This window comes from Vanessa atalanta, chromosome 26 (assembly GCF_905147765.1).
Source record: "Vanessa atalanta chromosome 26, ilVanAtal1.2, whole genome shotgun sequence".
Lineage (NCBI taxonomy): Eukaryota > Metazoa > Arthropoda > Insecta > Lepidoptera > Nymphalidae > Vanessa > Vanessa atalanta.
The window spans coordinates 1837430-1855605 of NC_061896.1; the positions used below are offsets into that span (position 1 = coordinate 1837430).

Below are 18176 nucleotides of genomic sequence, written 5' to 3' on the forward strand. Positions count from 1 at the left end.
ATACTTGAATAAAGTATATTTTGATTAGGAAATTGTATAGAAATATTTAAAACCAGTACTTTTTCTTGGTTTGTTTTTTAAGTTTTCTAACTCTACCTTAGGTTAGGTTACATGAAATCGTGTTAATTCGTAGTTAGGATACTGTATGAAATTTGTTTAAAGGCCAGCTTACAATGTTCTACTATTTAAGAACTTGCCGCCGTAATGAAGTGCCAATTCAAGAGAAACTAATATAAAATAACATACTGACCTAAATAAAAGACAGGCGCCCGCCAAAAATATGGTTTATTTAGATATAAATAATGTTACTGTTGCTTAGTAGACTCGCGAGGCTCCTAACGAAATATTGGGTCAAATGCAGTGAAGGAGGCATTAAGCAGTGGGTAAGGTAAAGATCTCACATAATCCAATCTCTCGGAGAAGCAGGATACCAATTATAGGTTTCTCTATATTTCCTATTATAGGGTGCCCTAACCTCAACCCTAACTAATAAAAATTCTGATGCACAATCAGACTCTAAGCTTCCTTACATTACATTACATTTACATTAACATCTTGTAAATATCCCACTGCTGGGCTAAGGCCTCCTCTCCCTTGAGGAGAAGGTCTTGGAGCATATTCCACCACGCTGCTCCAAAACGGGTTGGTGGAATACACATGTGGCCGAATTTCGTTGAAAATAGACACATGCAGGTTTCAAGTGTTTTGCAAGGTTTTTGCCAAGTGGTGCAAATATTATAATTGTATCTTTGTAACGTGTGCGGTTACAACATTCCTTCTTCGATGCCAGTATATTTACTACTGAATTAATCTGAATTCGTGTATAAGGTATTTATATAACTGACTTTCTCATCTTATAATACAATTATGATTTGTACAATATATTATATTTATCAAGTATTTATTATATTGGTAACCATATTTGTACGTACATTACTCTGATCTGAGACTATTGCAATAGCTTACCTTCTCGTGATATTTGGCAGAAAAATGGCAGCTCTGTACCAATTCTCCCCCTTATCCTTAGTGGAGAACCAGAGTGACGTGGTGATATTTCCTCTCGGAGTCAGTTCGACCACGTCAACGCTTAAAGAGCCGTAGTTGCGACCATTTTGTTGATAGTAAAATCGAATCTGTTAAAGAAATCATATACGTCATAAGTACAGACATTGTATTATCTCTGAGTGGAGAAAATGTTGAATGACTAAAGAAAGGGGAGAGATAAAACACCTTAAAAAAATTACAAGAATATTTGGCTGAATGACCATAATACATCAAGCAAGAGGAATTCCGAAAAACAGATGGATGATCTGTATAAGGGTTAACATTTGCAAGAAGGAGTTAACTGAGGAGTGGACTAGAAATTAATGGAAAAGACAAACGTACATTGGTAACTCCAAATAAATGGGTTAAGGGTAACTGAATTATTTGACAAGCGACTTAGAAATTGTCGTTTCGATCATTATCCCCTGGGCAATTAACGTTGCCGTTCTTACACACAATGGCATGACAACTATTACTAGTGTTCCTTTTTTTTTTAAATTACTAAATTCATAACAAAAGCTTACCATGCAGCAGTTATAATATCTAGAGTTAATATCTCCGTGAAGCTTAGGCGGCGGATTGAAGATGACGGTTTTCATAACCGCAGTCGATGCGAAGTCAGCCCTCTCTTTATTCGGTCCGGTCACATTCATGTTCACGAAGAAATAGTAGCCGACGCATGTTGTTAGGGTGTAGTTCATGTGCGCGGGAGAGAGCGGCACCATGGGGTTGGCCGTGGTGTACACCAGCGTCGGGCCGCACGTGTGGTCGTAGTTTGGACCTGTCTTGTCGGTAGGAGTGGGACCGCTGTGACGCGACCATTTTAGGATCGGCCTAAAAAATTAATAATTTGTAATCAATTCCAACAATTACCTGTCAAGAATATGAAATGATTACCAAATCGAAGAATAAAAGTGGCATTTTAAATAAAATTACTACATTTTAATAATAATGTTGTACTTACTGAGGAACATTCTCGAAGCCGCAAGAGTCTTGCTCGAAATTACAATATGAGCCGTACGGCATTTTGTCTGCAATAGATAGATAGAAGATAATTACAATTTCATTTATGAAGATTGAAAATTATAATGCCTAAATAGAAAATACGCTTAATTCTAATCGTATGTGGGAACTATAGACAACCAACTCTGGGAGCTAAGATGTTATGATCCTTTATTAATAAATGCAATATTTAGTTTTCTAGAAACAAAATTTGGCATTTATCTATCTAAACATAGTTTCTAACAAAAGTAGTTTTAGGCGTTTGGCGGACGAGCAAATGGGTCCCCTGATGATGTATGTGGTCACCATCGCCGATAGACAATGGCGCTGTAAGAAATGTTAACCATTCCTTACACCATCAATTAGCCACCAACCCTGGGAAATAAGATGAGAGGGTGGTACTAACCCAGACGGAATTTCCTTTTGACCTTGTAATTTTAATTTTACCCAATTGACCTTGTAATTTTAATAACAGCTAAAGATTTATTTTACTAATAAACTTACCGCAATTCTGGTTCTCATCACTGCCGTCATCGCAGTCTTTCACAAGATCACAAACTTGCTGTAGCTTGATACAAGACTCCTTCTACGGAAAAGATCAGATCTTATTAGTAAATGTACTAAACCTATTATGATTACAATTTTTCCCGTTTTCTGTTTTCATTATATGCATGATGTCCATGATCCACTCAGTGAATATAATATGTGTATATTCGAATTGGATCTACTAGTGTATTCGTTGAAGCAAAAAAATAAGAACTTAACTGGATTGGATTACTACAAATTTTGAAATCCCTACAATCTGGGGTATAACACAGTATCTTATTTAGTTCTAAATCATTTCCCTTATGTGAGTAATATAATTCATTGCAAAACATTGGGAAAACGGGTCGACTTACTTACCTTTAATTACTATTTTATTCATTAATAAAGTCTATTTGGTAATGTTAAAGTAATGATTTAACTTACATTCATAATTTTGCACTTAAGCTGCCCGTTCTGACATTCACCATTGAACACTGGCGGTTCAGGTAAACACTCCACCATGCGGATGTTGTCGAGCGCTATGTGGGGTAGAGTCTGCGTAAGGCTCACGTAACTCGGTCTGGTTACCTCGACTATTATACGCACTTCCTGCTGGACTTTACCAATCATGAACCGCAAGGGCTGCCAACTGTGGACAAAAATCAATACGATTAAACTACCAGTTTCAGTTCATACTTAGATTACTATTTATTAATCTACTAATTTTCTACAATTGTACCATCTATCAACGTTTTTCAAGTAACTAGTATATACATATTCTAGATTCCGAGATCATAGATTCGCATCCTAGGTAGGCAATTTAATGTAGTTAGGTGCTTCTATCAAGAAATTTTCAGACAGAGATTACACTCCTTAAATTGGTTAGAAACGTTACTAACAAATAGGTATATGATACCTTCCTTGATTTATTATAATATTATTATTAAATATTAATAACAATTAACGCAATTTTAATTTATCGTATATCTAAATACTATGTCTACAAAAATGATTTCTCTTAAAAAAAGGTGGTTTAAAAAAGGGGTTTATTTTATAAATGGTCTTATTAAATAAAATATAAAATTTCCAAGATTAATTTTTAAATCGTCAGAATAAGGTATTTATTTTAGTGAATTTGCTTACCTATCGAAATTATTTCCTGCGACTTCTTGAAGAATCCATTGCACTTCGGAAATAGTAGATTCGGAGACCAGCCTTATACTTGCATTTTGCATCTTATTTTGGTGAAGACGAGCTTCGAACTAATCAAGAAAGAGTAAAATTCATTTTAGAAAGTTAAATCAAAATATACGCCTTCATTCAGTACAAATTCCAAGAAACAAAACAGTTCACCTTTCATCTGTTTTTCAACCGATATATTTTTGGTAGCTTTGACGAGCTTTAATGCAATCGATAAAAAATATTTAAAAATAAAAGTGGAATGTGGAATATCATCATCATTCAAATTCGTATATGTTTCCATTCATTTTCAATGAATGCTTAAAACCGAGTTTCGACCACTCTGAGAACACAAATATAATCCTGTAAAATAACGAATCGAAAGGACTTGTAAGAGACTATTTAAATGTAACACATTTTGATTGGTCTACGAATTTATCCACTTATATACCAGACAATATTTGTACAAATTATATTACCTTACAAAATTCCCAGAGACCTCGAAAAGGTGGTGACTTAATCACCATGTTCTCCATCGTGGGATCCACCGGAAGATACAGGAAATGACCTGAAATATTAATAATATTAGTAAGTTATCACCAAACAATTAATAACTCTTATACAAGAGATGTTCCAATGATTAATTTTACGATATCACCGTAGCCTTCTGCTATATTTACTGACTATAGACTATGTCTGTATATAGTCCATAATAATAGCTTGTTAATGTCCAACTGCTGCTGCGGCCTGCTCTCTTTATGAGGCTTCAAGTTTATTTCACCTTGTTGCTACAATGTGGATTGATGAATTTACACGTGGCTGAGAAGCTTCCTTTACTATCCAATAGTGCTGACTTGCGACAAGCTCTACATTTCACATTTTTTCACAGTAACAGCCTGTAGATTTCCCACTGCTGGGCTAGGGCCTCCTCTCCCTTTGAAGAGAAGGTTTGGAGCATATTTCACCACGCTGCTCCAGTGCGGATTGGTGAAATACAAATGTGGCAGAATAAAGCACATGAAAATTCAGTGGTGCTTGCCTGGGTTTATAGCCGAAATCATCGATTAAGATGCACGCGTTCTAACCACTGGGCCATTCTACCACTTTAGTCTTTAAATACTACAAAAGAGTATGAAACAAAAATTATAGTCATTAATTTTCAAACAATAACTCTCACTACTAGTGTTGAGTCAGTAGTTGAAAATGAGTAAACGAAGAATTTATTTGGACTTAAAGCAAAACATGCATATATTTTTTTTCTAATTGTACTAATGGCTATGTGGCCTAGTTCGCTATAGAAAGTCCACTTTGGAAATATAAACCATTTCTAAAACCGACGGGCCGCCAAGGACAGAATCTTGGTAATTATACTGACACACTCAAAGTACAAAGTTTCATCGTTTGGCAGTAGAATAATAAAATGGTGAGTAGGTACGCCTAAACAGCTTGTGCAACTTATTGAGAATCTTACAACCTAAAAAGGAGGTTAGCTATGAACTGATTTTGGTAATACTTTTTAATCGAGTGCGGCAAACAATAAACTAAATAAAACTATTAAATACTATTTGTAACAAAGTAACCTATATCCTTCCTTGAGTTTCAAGCTTGTAACAAATTTCATCAACCGCGGTTCAGTGGATTGCCTGTGAACGGGCACCAGATAGACCAAGTTAATTTCGCGTTTATAGTACTACTAGTATAGGCTAGTATAGATTTATTGTCTAATATACGTACGTCTTTACTTGGTGGTAGGGCTTTGTGCAAGCCCGTCTGGGTAGGTACCACCCACTCATCAGATATTCTATATATATTAACACTAAGAATTTATGTTACTTTGCGAAAATTTGTGCAATATAATTCGGTATTTCATATAACATATTCTTTCGTGTGTACCAACATAACTGAAAGTAAACGTTTCTACAAATAAGATGTCGGATTTCTAGAAGGTTTCCGAATGTCATAGGTTAAGTGACGTCAGCAAAAATCTAATATGGCTGACTTTATTCATAGTAACATGTATTTTATGTCCATAAAAATATTAAGAATTTGAAATATTTCGAGAAATTGTCACATGCATTTCCAAATTTATCCCACCTGTTGCTGAACCACGTCACGTCAATTACTCTTTTATTTGACTACGGGTACTTGAATATATTATTGATATCCTGCTTAAAGTAATTAGCCAAGATTTAAAATTGACCCTTCAGTTTGCGAAACGCTGATTAAAGTCAGATTACCATTTTTTCTTTATTTTATATAAATGGGTAGGTGGATTGGCAAATGGGCAACCTGGTAAAAATTCATCATCACCGTCCAGGCATTTTAGGATTATTAACTACTACTTACTATTAACCATTTCTTACATTTTCGATACGCCAGAAAAATGGGAATTAATTGTTTTGTCACTGTGTCTAAAGTTACAATGGCCTCGTTGATCTAATGGCTTCGTTCGTCTAATGGCCATATATAAGGTCCTCCAGTGATCCATCATCATCTTAATATCAGCCGTGAGACGTCCACTGCTATTGATAGCTCTCCTCAAATGATTTCTACGATAACCGGTCTTACGGTACACGCATCTAACGCTTTCCAACGACCCTTACAAGATCGTATATCAACACAAGAACCTGATCTAAGGATTAACAAGATAAAAAGTTATTGGGATTTTCTGTCACTGCCAAGAGTCTGAGGAGGGAAGAATGTAGACTTCCGTGCCTCCGAAAGCACGTAAAGCCGATGGTCCTGTAGGTACCTGAACTCTTTTCGATTGTACTGGATTTGACGTCCGATTTAGCTTTAAGCAATTCCGAGGCTGCGAGATAGGAGTATAGAAGGGGAAGTGTGTTCGTTATTTCTGCACCCCATCAATGATTGCTTGGTTACCATATTATAATTTGTTTTTTATAAGTCAATAAAAGAAATAGATATGACTGGTTCGTTGGTCTAGTGGCTAGATATAAGGCCGCAGAGCCTGAGGACTTAAAAAATGAGGTCATACAGATAAAAAAAACATTATTTTTTTCTGTCTTTGGGCTTAACCTTGTTAATCAATTGCATAAAGTCAGCAACTCCTTTGTAGGATATATAATATACAATATGATCTCAGAAAGCGTTCAAAATGCCCCTGTTACCAAATTTATAGAAATTGTAATGGATCTTCTACGTGCATAAGGCTATTCATAAAGTTCATAGTTGATACCCCCTTTGAATTTGAATGAAATGATCGCCTGCTGGCTATTATTTGTTATATTGAAAAAATATTTCTTTTGGCAATTCTTCTTAGGTCAGAGTATTTTTTCCGTGATGTTAGTAGTATTTAATTTCACAATGAATTAAGTAATTGTAATGCTTCTACATTGAATAAAAGAATTAGATTTTGATTTGATATAACAAATATGTACAATAATAACATATTAAGTAATTTATCAGTATATCGTATATTTAAGTAATATCGACCATTGTAATCGCTTCGACTGTTATTTACAGGGTTACTGGTGAATTACTATCAATATTTAAGGAGAATACTCGGTACATGATTCTTATCTAATTATGTAAATGTAATAGGTACTTAATTTTTGACAAAATTTTGCAAAATTTTCCATTTAAATAAATGAAGTGTGCACACATTGCCAGCGGCGCGTGCGGCGTGGTGTTGTACTGTGCCGCTTGCCAACCGCAACCACGCCCCGTGGCCCCGTGGTCGACAGCGCAACTCGGGTGTCCACACGATGCGTAATTAATTACAAAGCTTTTGGTTAACTTTACTTAGAAGTTTATTAATATTTATGTTATAAGTATTTTTTTTGTCATGTATCACGTCCTTAAATATCGATAGTATTCAAACAGTCGTGCCGTATATAACTCACAGTTAAGTACAGTCAGCAAAAAGGTTGAACATATTTATTTAAAATGCCATGCCATAATACATTATGTGCCATTAATGTTTAATTAACAATATAAAAAGTACTTAATATATTCTGAGATTTAGACTTATAGCATACATTCCAAAACTTGAACTAAGATAGATCAATAACTTGTAAATCATGTGCTACGGAACATTAACTCGTATTTAAGCCGTCTCTAGATACTTTTCGTCCAGTGATATCGATTACAATAATTATTGTAATTTTCAATATCAAAGATACTGAACTGTTTTGTTGTCGCCTATTTATTATATGTGTTCTAAATAGTATAAAATAAAGTCGCTTTCTCTCGTGTTAGATCTTTATAATAACGCAATCGATTTCGTGCGGTTTTCATCAACAGAGCGATTCAAGAGGAAGGTTTATAGTACGTATAAAACATGAATATTATAGTTGAGAAAAGCCGATAATTTCAATGGTTAATATTTCTTACAACGCCATTGTCTATGGGCGGTGGTGACCACTAACCATCAGGTGGCCTATTTGCTGGTCCGCCTCCCGATATCATAAAAAAAATAGGCAAATAAAAAATAGTTCACTATTTTTTCTCCTGTGTTTGTCGCGTGATTTTATTTTTGAAGTAGTTTTCTAGCCGATAAAAAAAAGAATATCTTCAATCAAAAATTGTATTATATAGACCCTTATTGTATCCATGTAAGGACAGGACGCTAGTTTATCAAAATAAAAATCAAAATATACTTAAGCACTTTTGAATTGTCACTTAACAAACTATTTAAAGTAAAGCTACCACCGGTTCGAAATATAGATTCCACCGAGAAGAACCGGCAAAAAACACAGTAACTACTCTTTCTCAACATCTAAAAATACATTAATGTTGGTTAAATACAACTATATATGTATGTTATGTCTCCTGCCTGGAAGTCAACAAGCATTAACTCCACGCTTTTTTAACAGCTATATGACCTTGTATCGAATAATATGCCTTCTTTATCAATGTATTTTTTACAAATGATTTGAATTTATGAAACGGAAATATTAAAAATGTATATGGAATTTTATTATATTTGTATGTAATATATTCAAAATCCGTTCATTGAGTTAGAGAGAAGTCAGCGAATCTATTTCAGACCGGCGCGTGCGCGACAACAACAGAGCATCGAGAAGACATTAACACAGCCGCTTCATATGTAGAGTTAATTTATTTAAGGAACATTTTGTCTTTGTTTTATTTATAAACGCGCACGCGTCTTAATATGCGGCTTTTGGATATAACGTTTAAAATTAACTTGGAAGTATTATTTAAATTTCTGCTATCGTTTCAGTCTGATATACATATGTTTAGTTTTAAAATAATAGGCTTTACTTGGTGGTAGGGCTTTGTGCCGTCTGGGTAGGTACCACACACTCATCAGATATTCTACCGCCAAATAGCAGTACTCAGTATTGTTGTGTTCCGGTTTGAAGGGTGAGTGAGCCAGTGTAACTACAGGCACAAGGGACATAACATCTTCGTTCCCAAGGTTGGTGTCGCATTGATATAAGGAATGGTTAATATTTCTTACAACGCCATTGTCTATGGGCGGTGGTGACCACTTACCATCAGGTGGCCAAAAAAATAAAAAAATTTCAAATAAAAAATAGTTCAATATAATTTCTCCTGTATTTGTCACGCGATTTTATTTGTTAAGTAGCCTTTGACCTCAATATATGGACATTGACGCCGTAAGATATGTCCATGGGGGTGGAAATCATTTACCATTAATTTAACATGATTGAGACTTTCTAAAACCTTGGACATGCGGATGAATGGAATAATCAGAGCTAGCAGAATACCGGGTTAATATATGTTTGTAAATAGTCGTTATATAAGTACATGTCGTAAGAATAAAGGCTACTCTCTTGATCGATTTCAGGACGAACTTTTTTTGATTAATTTATATTGTTTAATAATAAAACGCAACAAAATTTAACATTATTACAAATATAATAACCGCCCGTTTCGACTTCGCGCGGATGAAGTAAGGGTTACATAACGTTATACACGTAAGTTTATTGGTTTATGACGACCTCCGTGGTCGAGTAGTGTGTACACCGGTTTTCATGGATACGCCACTCCGAGATCCCGGGTTCGATTCCCGGCCGAGTCGATGTAGAAAAAGTTCATTAGTTTTCTATGTTGTCTTCGGTCTGGGTATTTGTGGTACCGTCGTTACTTATGATTTTCCATAACACAAGGCTTTTAGCTACTTACATTGGGATCAGAATAATGTATGTGATGTTGTCCAATATTTATTTACATTTATTTATTAAGCGGTAAAGCTCCCAGTCGGTATGATTTTTCTGACATCTTTCCCAATAATTGTCATATTTCAGCCAATTTACACAAAACTTTTAAACACATCTGAAACTTCCTCATGAAATCCGACCACTGGTAAAAATCTCGTTTTTGAGTTTATCCCGTTTAGACAGACAAACTTATGAGGTGGGGTACTTTGTATTATCATATGCAGTGATAGAAATAACTGCCAGTATACAGGATAGATAATGAAAATTTTTTGAAGAGATGCATTTGGTGCCTATTTCACTTCGAGTATGTTTGGTAGTTTTGTCGTTATACCTATTGCGCAAATGTGTATGGGGGTTTATTTCCGATATGTATGGGTGGGTTTTCCCAAGACCTATTATCATCTTTTTCGGCTTTGAATTGTAAACTCAAAACTTAACCAATAATATAATGAAACAGCTTTATGCAATTTTGCTACGATTTTAATTTTCGCTATTTAGGCTCAAGGACCCAAAATATTACTTGAAGATTTTTTAACTTAAATTTTCACATTATATAATTGGTATTAATTGGTGCTGAAATACAATATCAGGGGGAAATCTATGCCGTCTAAGAATCTCCAGTTATGCGACTCATCTACCACGAGCTTAGTGCTATATGCTCTGAAGCTTCCTTTCTTTCTTTCTGAAGGTCTTCAATGTTTAGCAAAAAAATCTAATAACCGTAATATTGTTGTTACAACAATATATCTTTCAGTATTGTGTGGTCGTACGGAACTCTCAGACCACGAGTCCGACTCGTACTTGCCGCAGTTATTTTTTTATTTCTTACTTAAGTTGCGATATAACGTATAGTTAAGTTAAGCAAGAACTTCCTCTTATCCTACGAAGTTGACATATTGCAGTTCGTTCAGTTTCGGTGACAATGTATTTTCATGAAACGCTTTAGCCGATTCTAAACCCAAAATTGGCTATAGATGTCGAAACTCCTCAACGGACATTATTATAGACACGAAATTTTATAAACAAAAAATCTGTGCAAATTATGAATTTCTACTAATAATAATATTGAGAGCCGAAATGGCCCAGTGGTTAGAACGCGTGCATCTTAACCGATGATTTCGGGTTCAAACCCAGGCAGGCACCACTGAAATTTCATGTGCTTAATTTGTGTTTATAATTCATCTCGTGCTCGGCGGTGAAGGAAAACATCGTGAGGGAACCTGCATGTGTCTAATTTCAACGAAATTCTGCCACATGTGTATTCCGCCAACCCGCATTGGAGCAGCGTGGTGGAATATGCTCCAAACCTTCTCCTCAAAGGGAGAGGAGGCCTTTATCCCAGCAGTGGGACATTTACGGGCTGCTACTACTACTACTACTAATAATAATAATGCTAATCAAATTACAATGGGAAGTATCCTTTGGGTTTTGTTTTTTCCCCAAAAGAATGCAGACCTCAGTATTTGGTATTTATTTCAACTTTATACGGTACTGAGAAAAAGAATAACGGACGGACAGAGGGAAAACAAACTGATCTTATAGAGGTTCCTTTTTTCCCATTGAGGTACGGAACCCTAAAAATAATAAAAAAAGGATATTATCATTATTTATGACTACAGAATAAATAAACGTAAATTAGTCAATAACGTTGATTTTCATGCACCGTGAACTTCTGAATATTGACAGAGAATATTATGACTCTAATGCGGCTTTTTTTTCTTTCTTAATTTTGTATTACGGTTGTCCCGATGGTGTCACCAGCTGAATGGCCAAGTACTGAAGCTTAGCCAAGACAAAAGGAACATACGTGAGCGCTCAAAGGTTCTTGGTGGTAGGGGTAAACTCATCATATATTCTACTGCCAAGCAGCAATGCTCATTGTTTTTATCGTATTGTTGTGTTCCAGTTTAAAGGGGAAGGGGAGTCAGTGTAACTTATATACGGGACATAACATCTTGGCTCTCAAGGTTGGTGGTGCATTGGTGATGTAAGGAATGGTTAAAGTATTGTATAGCGCCACTATCTGTGTCGGAATGGCGGTGGAACGCGTGTGTGTCACGATTATGAACCAGACTAAGTGCTTATTTAATCTTAAATAATATCTCGTAAATTTACTTCTTGGTAGGGCTTTGGGCAAGCTCGTCTAGGTAGATACCACACACTCATCAGATATTCTACCACGAAACCGTACTTAGTATTGTTGTATTCTGGTTTGAAGGGTGAGTGAGCCAGTATAACTACAGGCGCAAGTTACATAACATCATAGTTCCCAAGGTTGATGGCGCAGCGATGTAAGGAATGGTTAATATTTCTTACCGCGCCTTTGACTATGGGTGATGTTGAGGACATACCATCAGGTGGCCTATTGGCTCGTACGCCAACCTATACCATAAAAAAGTCATATGTAAAACAATTACAAAGTTTCTTTAATAAATCAGCTTCGTCGCACAGATGTGACCATAGCTTAAAAATTTATTTCGCGTTGCAGTCGCTTTTGCTTCGCTCAGTAGGCGTGTTCCCTTCACTTTGTCTCGTTAAATAAGTGTTAAGCTGAGGAAGTCGGTGACGGATCAATTTATTTCAATTGTCTCCTACGGGTTAGGCTTGATTCAAACTAGCAGGAATGTTATATAATATAATATATATAGCTTCTTTGGTGACGGCTACATTTACTACTGGTAGGAAGCCAAGCATGTCTGGACAGGCACTTACCACCATTCTACCGACAAATAGCATTGCTATGAACAGATGTGTTTCAGTTAGGGTATGAGTTAGACAGTATCTCAAATTATATTTACATTAAACGACATTTTAAACAAGTTAATAGCTGATTTGGCAACCACGATGTGACCTTCCTTCCTCAACATGGTTATATCGACTTCAGCCCATTTCTACCTTTAAATCTAGCTCAAAGCCCAGGCAGATTAACAAAAATATTTTTTTTTTAAACAGAAATAGAGAGAAGAAAAGACAAAAACAAAAAATAAATGTTCACAGTGACGTCACAAATAACATGGACACTCAACTTGAGTCCGCAACTTCGAAGCCTAAAACATCGGGTCTTCAAGTCCCGATGCACATTTTCATTGGCCTTGTTTTCATGTATAAGGTATTAAACGTCATAGCTCTCATTTTTGGTGGTATATATATTTGTTATAATACTAATTTATGGTGACCATTTTTCATGACCTATCATATCATGGTATACCAATATATCAATCCGACGTTCAGTTTTTAATTTCCCGATTTTAATTTAACAATGAGAGTATGAAAGTGATACGACCTGGTCAAAAGAGGGTAGTTTCATCTATACCAATATTAGAAAAGCAGAAGTGACTGTCATTTAGTCTATATGTCTGTCGGTCTGTCTGTTGCTTTATCAGGGCCAAAACGTCTTTAAAATGTATTTTATAATTATCAGGATATAAAATGACTCCTGATTGGATTAAGCGTCATTTTATATTTAGTAATTTGTAGTTTGGGAGCCCAAAATAGAACCACGTGATTTATAAAGTACGATTCGAGATCAAAATCAGAATTAATATTTCAGTTGATCATTGTTTAAGTCCGTGAGATATTCAATACCACGAGGAAGTAGCCTAAGACGGCTGTCTTTAACTCAATGCAATTAAAAGAACAATGACCTTAAGGGTTCTTATATTCTCCGACACGATATCGGTGTCGGAATGATGGTGGAACGCGTGTGTGTCACGATTATGAACCGATACATATGTTCCAATAGGATTTTATAATCCATTTGAATGCATCATTTAAGAAAAATGTGATCGAGTGCGTCGTAGAGGGCGTGCGGGGCGTTATCTTCGCGCTTTGTTATTTTTATTTCTCTAGCTATTTCTTCCGCCTTTTCACGGTTACCGGCCCATGCCAGTGAAGCTTTAAGTATTTATTTTCGAGGAAATTGAACTAAACAAGTTGTGCCTGTAGTTATATTGGCTCACTCACTATTTAAACCGGAACACAAAAATACCAAGTACCTATCGCTGTTTGACGATAGTTGCGATTTATACAGACGGGCTTTCAAAGCCCTACAACTAAGTATTTTTGAACATTATTAATAAGACACTAGGCAACCTTTTTGTAAAAAAGGTAAGTACTATCGTTTGATTAAGCTTTATTTAAAAGACAATGTCCGTTGACAATTTCCTTTAATGTTGTATTTTCAAATCCGCGCGATATGACATAGTTTCTCAGAAGTCAGTCACGACCGGGTGCTATGATAATAGGTTTTAGGGAATAGCGAGCACTGCGTTCTGACGCGTCCACAATTATTTAAATAGTAGATTATTATCATATGTTGCTTTTATACTTACGTCAACTCGGACCGGCTTTAGGCCGTTCAACTTGGTACCTCGTATTATACCTATATTTTAATTAAAATAAAAAAACAATTTAAAAAATATCACTTACCTACTTCAAATCCTTAAGAAAATATTAAACACTTTATTGTAATATAATAAAGTTTTATAACATTAAATTCATGCTTAGAAAAACACGTATGCGATGAAATCAAACACATCATAAAAAAAAAAAAATATATTATTTATAAACAACGCTTATTCATAACAAATACGAACATGCATATTGCCACACACAAAAAAGACACATTCATCGTAAATAATAGAGACACATAACATGACAACACTTTATCTGGCGGAAAAAAAAAACATTGAACAATACAATAAAAATGAATGAAATAAACGAAAAACGTTGACAACGATGAAAAATAGAATAGGTTAGTGAGATACCTGGATCTAGTTTATACGGGGTTAGCCGCCCGGAGCGGCATATGAACGCATAGCATAAAGTAATAAAATGTTCTACTAAATTGCCTAGCATCCAGAGCTAAATTTTTCAAAGATTTATTTATAGACACTGCATATATTAATTCATTTGAATAAAAATAAAAAAAAAAAACGAAATTGAAATAAGTGCAACGGTTTTTATTTTCATTGTAACAAAATATTCCATAAAATAAAGTTTGTTTTGTTAGTTTTTAGAATTATTACCAAAAGCAAAAGGCTAGAGTGTGTGAACATATGAAATTGATTGAGATTGATATATCCACATAAAGGCCCATCGACAGTTGGTTTCTCAAATACTTAAGAATTTACTTGTACTTAATAAAGAAATGAATGAGTTCGAAGATGGCGATCGTTGTATTTGCCGCCCACTCAAAAATGCCGCCCGGCTGCGCTGTAAGTCTCCAAACAACAATGTTATTGTTGTGTTACAAAATAATTGTTTAATATTATACGAGCAGTCAACTAATTTATCGTAGGTTATAACTTACTGACGACATTAATAAGCATATAATATAAATACTGTATAATGTTCTAAATTCCTAACATTGTGGGAGTTTTGTAATTAAAAGGTCAGCTAAGATGTTAACTTGAGAGATATGACATAACAATGCATTTAAAAGTACATCTAATATCAACAAACACGTCTCATCTTCTACACACCCACAACAATAATCTGTAGTTGTCGTATGAGAGTAACTTAAATGTAATTCTATTTTATGAGTAAATAATTAGGTAATGGTTTAAGCTTTTGTTTTTTTTTTTTATTAATGGCAATACTGTAATAAAAAATAATCGTCACAATGTGACGTGATATTATTACGGACCTGTAGTTGACTACTTAGTCAAACACACATAGTTTACATACATACATTTGAGACATACTGTAACTATGAGATTTTTTTAATTTCGGTAGAATCTATATTGCGAACCGATGGTTTAAATAGAATCTTTTTAACTTAACTTATAAGAGACTGTATAAATAAAGTTTATTTTGAAATTGGTTTCAAGTAATACAAAGTAATGACAGCAATGTATTATTTAGTGGTAGATATGAATGTGTATGCTTTAAGACAAGAATGAGAAAAGATGATGACTGTGTGGGGGGTGGCATGTGCAAACAGGTAGTAACTGAGCATACGAGATAAGAAATACCCGAAATAATTATATCTATCGATAATAATGATGACTATCAAATAACAAAACAAAATCGTTTTCATTTTTTTTATTTATTAAGCTTTTTTTATTTAGGTCGTGATCATTTTTGTATTAATTAAAAAATAAACTTCTAAAAGGTTATCAATTTAGCTAAATGTAAGACGAGATCATTTCAAATTACGTTTATTCTAACATAAATCATTTACAGGCAATTCACATAAATATGCAAAAGAACGAGACCAAGCGCTTTTTAAAAGAAACCACGATATACCAAAGCGATCTCACCTTCCTTATTTCCATCAGCATCGGTCTGCGGTCCGGAAAACTTGAGACCTCTCGTCGTCATGTTCATTTCCACGATATCTGCTGCCGTCACCACACGGAAACCCAGACCGTGGTTGGAAACGGTCGAGTTCCATTGCCATTTACACATATCTACGGAATCGTTGTGCTTCTCGAAGTCACAGAACACTCCTGTCACTTGAGGCACGTAATTGTTCTTATAGATCGCCTCGTACGTCGGCCCTTCTCGTCTGAGAGCCTTCATCTTGTCCGCCAGTGTATTTGTGTCGTTGTCTCCTGGAGACTTCTGGTTAATCGCGATCGCACCTTCGTTGTCGTTCATCATATCGTCATTTGGCGCTTTGTGTTTTCGATTCAGTTGCAATATTTTATTGATATTCTGCTTCCTGCGCCTGCTATTCCTGTCTTCGGTCCTGTTCATGAGGTGGCTCAGCTTCTGGAACGAGCCGCGCACCGGCTCCGGTGCCGCGAACCTGGCTCTTTGCTCCCTTTTCGCCGCCATGGTTTCTTGCGTTTTATTTTTTGCTTCCACCTCATTGTACTCCGCGCTGACGACCGCGAAAAAGGCAATGAAGAGAAGAATTTTATCCAGCGCCATTAGGGAGTGAATATATATTTTCAGATGTTTTTCGCGTGTGGGCCGCACGGTGCGGTCGATTTTGTCCGCCCCGTTGGGTTTATTAGCATCTTGTGGTGCAATAATTTATTGTCAATAAGTAATTGATTCATAAATGAACATGTCCTTTATATCTCAGTATCGCGAGTCAATACGAGCCCTATCCTAAGGAGTGTCGCGATCGCTCGTGCATCGTAACACCCGGTCGGTATACCACCAGTTTGTACACGGTCGATGCACATTCAACAATAACTTGCACATTTTATTCGATCAGCACATAACACTAATTTATTGAGTCGATCCTGTCCTCCATATCCGTGTTAAATCTCTCGGTATAATGGACGACGGCGTACGTTATAAAACGATTTAGCACAACCGAACGCGGATCGAATGCGGATTTCAATCGCAACGTATGTAACGCGTCCGCTACAATACACTTGTAACGATACATCCGCAATTTTTCAATTTCAAGAACTAAAATTACGTTTTAACTGGACTCTATTGAGGTACGTACACCTTCCCACTCCCGATCGACTCGCAGCGCCACTACGGGAATACGCGGAACTAGGCGCCCGTAGACCGAAATAATCATTACTTTTCGCGAGATGTGATCTTGGAGCGTCTGAGGGGATGCTGCGCAGGTGTCAGCCCGCCTTTAGCCAATTCCCGGGCTTTTCGCGCAGGATGTCACTGCGTCAGACACCGGATGTAAGATTGGCCCACTTAAAATCGCTGCTAACGTCAAAATGTCTTCATTGGCTCAATGTTACTGTCAAGTACCGCCGATTGGTTGTTGTGCAAATTGCCGCGAAAAGCAGCCAATAGGAGACAAAACCGGATATTGCATGGAGGAAATTTCCTCAGAGATTTGTTTACGCGAACGATAGACAGTCGTTGTTTTTTAACGGAGATCTGCGGAAATTATATTAAAGGCACCTCACAGCTCGATTTCATCTAATTTCCAATAGAAAAATTGGTTACCGCTTACTGCCATGGGGTCGTTAGATTATAAAAGTATTTTCTAACATGGCTTGTGCGAAACAAAATTTAATCAATAGCAGGCTACGTCTTAGTAACATTTAAATTGTTTACTTAAGATAAAAGTCATTTAAGCTAATTATATTTAGATTAGTATTCAAAGTAGAAACAACATTAATATAAATTGTAAATAATATTTAATTGAAGGTAGATATTCTAGTAGATAATCATAAGTTCTGATTCCGAGTTCGTATAACAATACACGTATGACAGCTCACGGCTATACGTAATTAGGAACGTGCGTTCTGAAGTTCATTTCGTAGAACGGATTTACAATTGTAATATCTATACAAAATATTTAAAAAATCAACAAAATATAAA

General features: G+C 35.7%; 1 protein-coding gene across 1 annotated transcript in view; it reads right to left on the reverse strand.

Annotated features, from left to right (window-relative positions):
- Positions 1-17456, reverse strand: part of LOC125073943 (ALK tyrosine kinase receptor) — a 36643-nt gene extending 19187 nt beyond the window's left edge. Inside the window, exons 1-8 of the mRNA XM_047685063.1 lie at positions 16184-17456; positions 4230-4318; positions 3715-3833; positions 3016-3220; positions 2551-2632; positions 2009-2075; positions 1569-1878; positions 967-1133 (exon numbers count right to left, since the gene is read on the reverse strand). Coding sequence (XP_047541019.1) covers positions 967-1133; positions 1569-1878; positions 2009-2075; positions 2551-2632; positions 3016-3220; positions 3715-3833; positions 4230-4318; positions 16184-16799 — 1655 coding nt within the window. The 5' untranslated portion in view covers positions 16800-17456. The remainder of the gene's footprint in view (positions 1-966; positions 1134-1568; positions 1879-2008; positions 2076-2550; positions 2633-3015; positions 3221-3714; positions 3834-4229; positions 4319-16183) is intronic.
- Positions 17457-18176: the final 720 nt, after the last annotated feature.